The sequence below is a fragment of the Cololabis saira genome, chromosome 2, assembly GCF_033807715.1.
Source record: "Cololabis saira isolate AMF1-May2022 chromosome 2, fColSai1.1, whole genome shotgun sequence".
Lineage (NCBI taxonomy): Eukaryota > Metazoa > Chordata > Actinopteri > Beloniformes > Belonidae > Cololabis > Cololabis saira.
The window spans coordinates 38,350,158-38,355,154 of NC_084588.1; the positions used below are offsets into that span (position 1 = coordinate 38,350,158).

The 4,997-nt window shown below is 44.3% G+C and overlaps 1 protein-coding gene across 1 annotated transcript; it reads right to left on the reverse strand.

The window, feature by feature from the left end:
• Positions 1–4,683, reverse strand: si:ch73-167i17.6 (regulator of G-protein signaling 9-binding protein). Its single transcript, XM_061745141.1, has 2 exons — positions 3,721–4,683; positions 1–2,718 (listed from the first exon to the last, which is right to left on the reverse strand). Exons 1-2 carry the CDS (start codon positions 4,186–4,188, stop codon positions 2,443–2,445), a joined length of 744 nt encoding a protein of 247 aa, XP_061601125.1. The 5' UTR covers positions 4,189–4,683; the 3' UTR covers positions 1–2,442.
• Positions 4,684–4,997: the final 314 nt, after the last annotated feature.

Sequence of the window (4,997 nt, forward strand, 5' to 3'; positions counted from 1 at the left end):
GTTCAAGGGTGTTTCAGTTTGAGACTGGTGCCGCAGCTGGTCTGATCTCATCGTATGGGAGTTTAATCACAACTGCCCTCCTCCCCCAAGCAGAATGAAAGGAGAGGAAAAGGTGCTATAATTAAATTTGATCCTTTGAGACTATTACTTTCAGCCTGCAACTAAGGCCTGCCTGGACTTTAAATCCCACGGGTTTGCTACCAATTACTGGAGAACCTGCCCAAAAGTGGATGAAGTGATGATTTGCATCAATTAAGAGCTCATTTGAACAGATTTTTTATTAGACTCCACATTACATCTAATTCAAAAGTTGTCTTTGTAAAATTATGATAAAGAGTCTGAAGTGTTTGCTCGCGTCTGTACTAAACATTATAGTAGGCAGGTGGTGCTGAGCTCATTCAACGTGAAGCCACTCTTGTTTACATCTCTGCAACACCTTATTATCAGTCTCTTCGTATAAGTCAGCTTGCAAAATATATGGGTCACGACAATGCTCGGGAATATAATTCAGATGTTGTTTTTGTCAGCTTACTGGTATGTTTTTCATTGACTCAAAAAGAGATTCGCTGTAATTAAATCATGAACACTGTTTTGAGGAGAAAATTGTATATTGAACAGTATTTATATTGACATATAATAAAATAACACTATAAACACAATAATCTGGACCTTCTGACAACCTTTGGAAGGTTTGGTGCATCTGACCTGATTTTCCACTTATTATCTAAACCTGGACGTACGTAATTCATTTGTTTGTTACAAACTGAAACAATAGATTAAACTTGGTTAACAGTTCTCTCTTTTTAATGAATATAGGTAAGATCCATAGCCTATGAAATTCAGGCAAATTCTTTAAGCTGCTGTCATCTTCCATCCATCCATCCATCCATCCATCCATCCATATTCTATACCCAATTTATCCTTTGCAGGGTCACAGAGGTCTGCTGGAGCCTATCCCAGCTAACGTCAGGCGAGAGGCAGGATAAACACCCTGGACAGGTCGCCAGTCCATCGCAACTGTCATCTTCCAATATGTTAAATGTTTCTGTAGCTGCCATCAAAAGCTGGTCTTGAAGCATCTGTTAATGATTGAATATCTAAAGTCCTTTAGGTGACCTGGGGTTCCTGATGGCTGAATAAGTGACAGCCTCCCCCGCACACCCCCCTAAGGTCTCACCTTTGTGCTAGTCCAGGAATATCATCAAAGACTATTACAACTAAAACTATTAGTGAGGTTAAGCATGTGTGTTCCTTTCCTTTAACACTAATTTAACACTAAGGTTGTTACGTCTGAGAATAACCCTTGACTTAAAATACCTTTAAGCACATTAGATGAATGCATCTCTAGCTTTGCAATGTTCACAAACCAGGTAGATTCCCCTCAAACAACATAAAGAGACATAGAAGTCAGATGGACGTCGTTTGCGCAGCCACAGGCAGAGTTGGCTTCGAACTACAGTACAAGCTCATTTTCAAGTATGTTTCAGAGTTTTATTATAATAAATATACTTGAATGTATGCACATTATCTGACACTGCAGTTTAGACTTGCTGTAATGCGCAAAACCCTCTATTCACAAGTTGCAATTATTTTACATTCAACACTGTTTGCAAGAAGACCCTGAAAGGGAACAAGTGTATGCTTACAGTGAACAGGTGCTTTGCTAGAAGACGTCTCTATACTGAAGGTCCCAAGGCTCTCATGGAGCACGTTGAGATTTGATGCAGTAAAGTCAGAGACAGGTCTACCACAATCTGTCCGTGCAGATTATTGGGATGCATTAAAATGTGCTAACGGGAGTGCAGAAGAGCGCAGATTTGATCACATCCAGCCAGTGTGATGGCAAGAGCGAGGATTAACTGCAGTGGATCTGGCCCTGCATGTGTTAGTCGCCTTGGGCCTGCAGCATGAAACTCGTTTTCAGACTAGATGGTTCCCTTTTCGCTTGAACACATCTGACTTTACTGGATTGAAAAACCAAACAAAGTTAAAGCATCAATCAGTGGGACATTAAGAGAATACTTAACCGTAGGCTACATTTACGCTTGATCTTTTCCACTAATCCACTTGGATTACGTGTGGTTTATGTCATCCTGATGGCCAGACACTGTCACGTAATTTCATGACTTTTTTTCCACCCTCGCCCAAAAATAAATGACCAAATTGCCCCCTTTCAGATGTCTTTTTTGCGCCCACGTCCATTCTCTGCCTCATATACGCACAGTGTCTATATTGTTCTAGTGTAACTTATCAAGTGCAAATCTTGAACTCCTCCAAAATACATTCACGAATCTGAGAAAGAAACAATTTACTTTTGTGTGTCAACAATCTTTTCACGGCTTCAAGTCTGTCTGTCTCTCGTGGAGCTGCTATTTCCCACGGTGGCGCCCCCGTGGGCGGCCTTGCCGGGATGTCCTTCAGGGTGGGCGGTTATTGATCACTTCAGGACATATTGATGACCAAATATCCGAGAACCAGAGCCACTGTCACGATGACAACGAAAATCACCACGGCGCCGATGGAGGCGAAGCCCCCGTCTCTGCCTCCTCCTCCACCTTCCTCGTCCTTGGGCTCCTCCTCGCAGATGGAGATGACTCCCACGGAGGAGTTCCCCACGCTCATGTTGGACTTGAGCTCGGCCCCCGCCTCCTGCTTGGCCACCACGGCCCAGGGCGCCACCTGCACCTTCATCTCCATCTCCTCCATCATGCTGCTCACCTATGGAGCCAAATCAAGGCCATAAGTTTTGCTAATTTGAAAATAAAATTTTAACCTGAAAATTCTTTTTTACAATTTCAATTTTATTTTTTTCAGTTTCAAATCTTTTTATTTCAGTTTCAAATCTTTTTTTCAGTTTCAAATCTTTTTATTTCAGTTTCAAATCTTTTTTTCAGTTTCAAATCTTTTTTTTTCAGTTTCAAATTTTTTTTTCAGTTTCAGACTTTTGGCCCCGATCTGGCGTGGGGGGCGTGGCATCAACTGAGAGGGGCGTGGCATCATGAGTGACAGCAGAACAGAGAAGGCGGGGGACGTTCCTCAGTCATGTTGCCTTCAGGAAACGTAGGTTGCAGAAGTTATCAGTAGAAGTATGATTCAACATTATACACCATATTCACGTGATTGGCAGTGGAAAAAAACTGATATTAGTGACACATTTCTGTTTAAAAAGCTGTTTTAGACCGTACTTGGCACCAATCGCAGTATAAAAGCAATAAACTATGCCAGACTGTACAGTTCAACAGCGACACTTTATAGTTTGACATTTCCCACTTCCACATACTACCAAGTACGGTCTAAAACAGCTTTTTAAACAGAAATGTGTCACTAGTATCAGTTTTTTCCACTGCCAATCACGTGAATATGGTGTATATACAGTGTTGAATCAAACTTCTACTGATAACTTCTGCAACCTACGTTTCCTGAAGGCAACAGGACTGAGGAACGTCCCCCGCCTTCTCTGTTCTGCTGTCACTCATGATGCCACGCCCCCACGCCAGATCGGGGCCAAAAGTCTGAAACTGAAAAAAAAAGATTTGAAACTGAAATAAAAAGATTTGAAACTGAAATAAAAAGATTTGAAACTGAAATAAAAAGATTTGAAACTGAAAAAAAGATCTGATACTGAAAAAAATAAAATTGAAATTGTAAAAAAGAATTTTCAGGTTCAAATTTTATTTTCAAATTAGCAAAACTTTTGGCCTTGAATGGCTCCATACTCACCTGGGTGATCTCGCTCTGCAGCTCCTTCAGGTCCACCGTGTCGATGTTGCTGTCCGCCTCGTACTTCATGTTCTGCACGCTCATGGCCCGGGCGGCCACCGTGCTGGTGCTGCCGGTCATGCCGGTCTGGATGAGGTGTCTGGTGGGGACCTTGAGCGGGAACTCCTGCGCGATCTCCAGGGAGCGCTTCATGTCCACCTCCAGCAGCTCCATGCTGCTGGAGAACAGCACCCACAGGCGCTCGTACTCGGCGCGGTCGTCCTTGCTGATGCTCTTGTCTTTGAGCAGGGAGGTCAGTTTAGTCCTGTTGGCCACGGCCAGCTCCTGGGCCTTTTTGCGGGTCTTTTTCAGCTCCTCCCGCAGGTTCTGGGAGTCCGACGTGCTGCCCAGGGCGATGACCAGGTGCCGGTAGCAGGCTGTCACTTTGTTCAAAGCGTCCAGCATGGTTTTGCACTCCTCTTTCCCCATGGTTATGGTTTCAAAATCAACCTATATCCTCGTTGGAAATTTCAAAACAGCAAAATAATATTAAGCTTGGAGAGAAATGGCGCGCTGAGACTAGTGACTGCGCTCTAGTCACTATATCCTCAGTTTAGTTTCCAAGCACAAATCCACTCAGCGCACCAGTCAGAGGAAATTCCTCTCTATCCATGTTCTTTCCTGCGAGAGCGGCTTACAATTTAAAGCCTCCGTGGCCTCAATGGCATGGGGTTACCTTTTTGCGCCCACCTGAGATCAAACTGCAGCCGGAGCTTCTTCTCCCCCGCAGGACGCACAGAACTGCTGCAAACAGACCCAATCTCCGCTTTTATGGCACTGATATCGGGGTTCAGTAACAGGTACCAGGAGCCACGACCAGTCCAGTAGTGGTTTCTAAAGTGATGATGCATAAGCCGCCAGAAACCGGGCTCTTCCCTCTGTCTGGGAAACGCGTCCTCGGCGCGCAGTGAGAGCAGCCATCGTGTCTCAGGGCGGCGGGGTGTGTGTCTGCGTGGGGAGGGAGCTGTCCACTTCAGCACTCAGTCCAGGATGTTTAAATACCAGCAAGCGCCTTCTTCTGGTCACGTGTGCGCGCAAAACAGAACAGTTAAGAGGCATGTTCAGGGAAACAAAGCAGCTCCACTCCCATTGGTTTCATCGCGCAGACGTCTGCTCCACTTTTGTCCGTCATTGGCTGCTGTGTCTACAGTAGGTGAAGCTGACATGTCCATCTGCAGGGATTTCATTTCATTTTCTTTTTTTTTTTCATTTATTTATTTATTCAAACATACGACGGA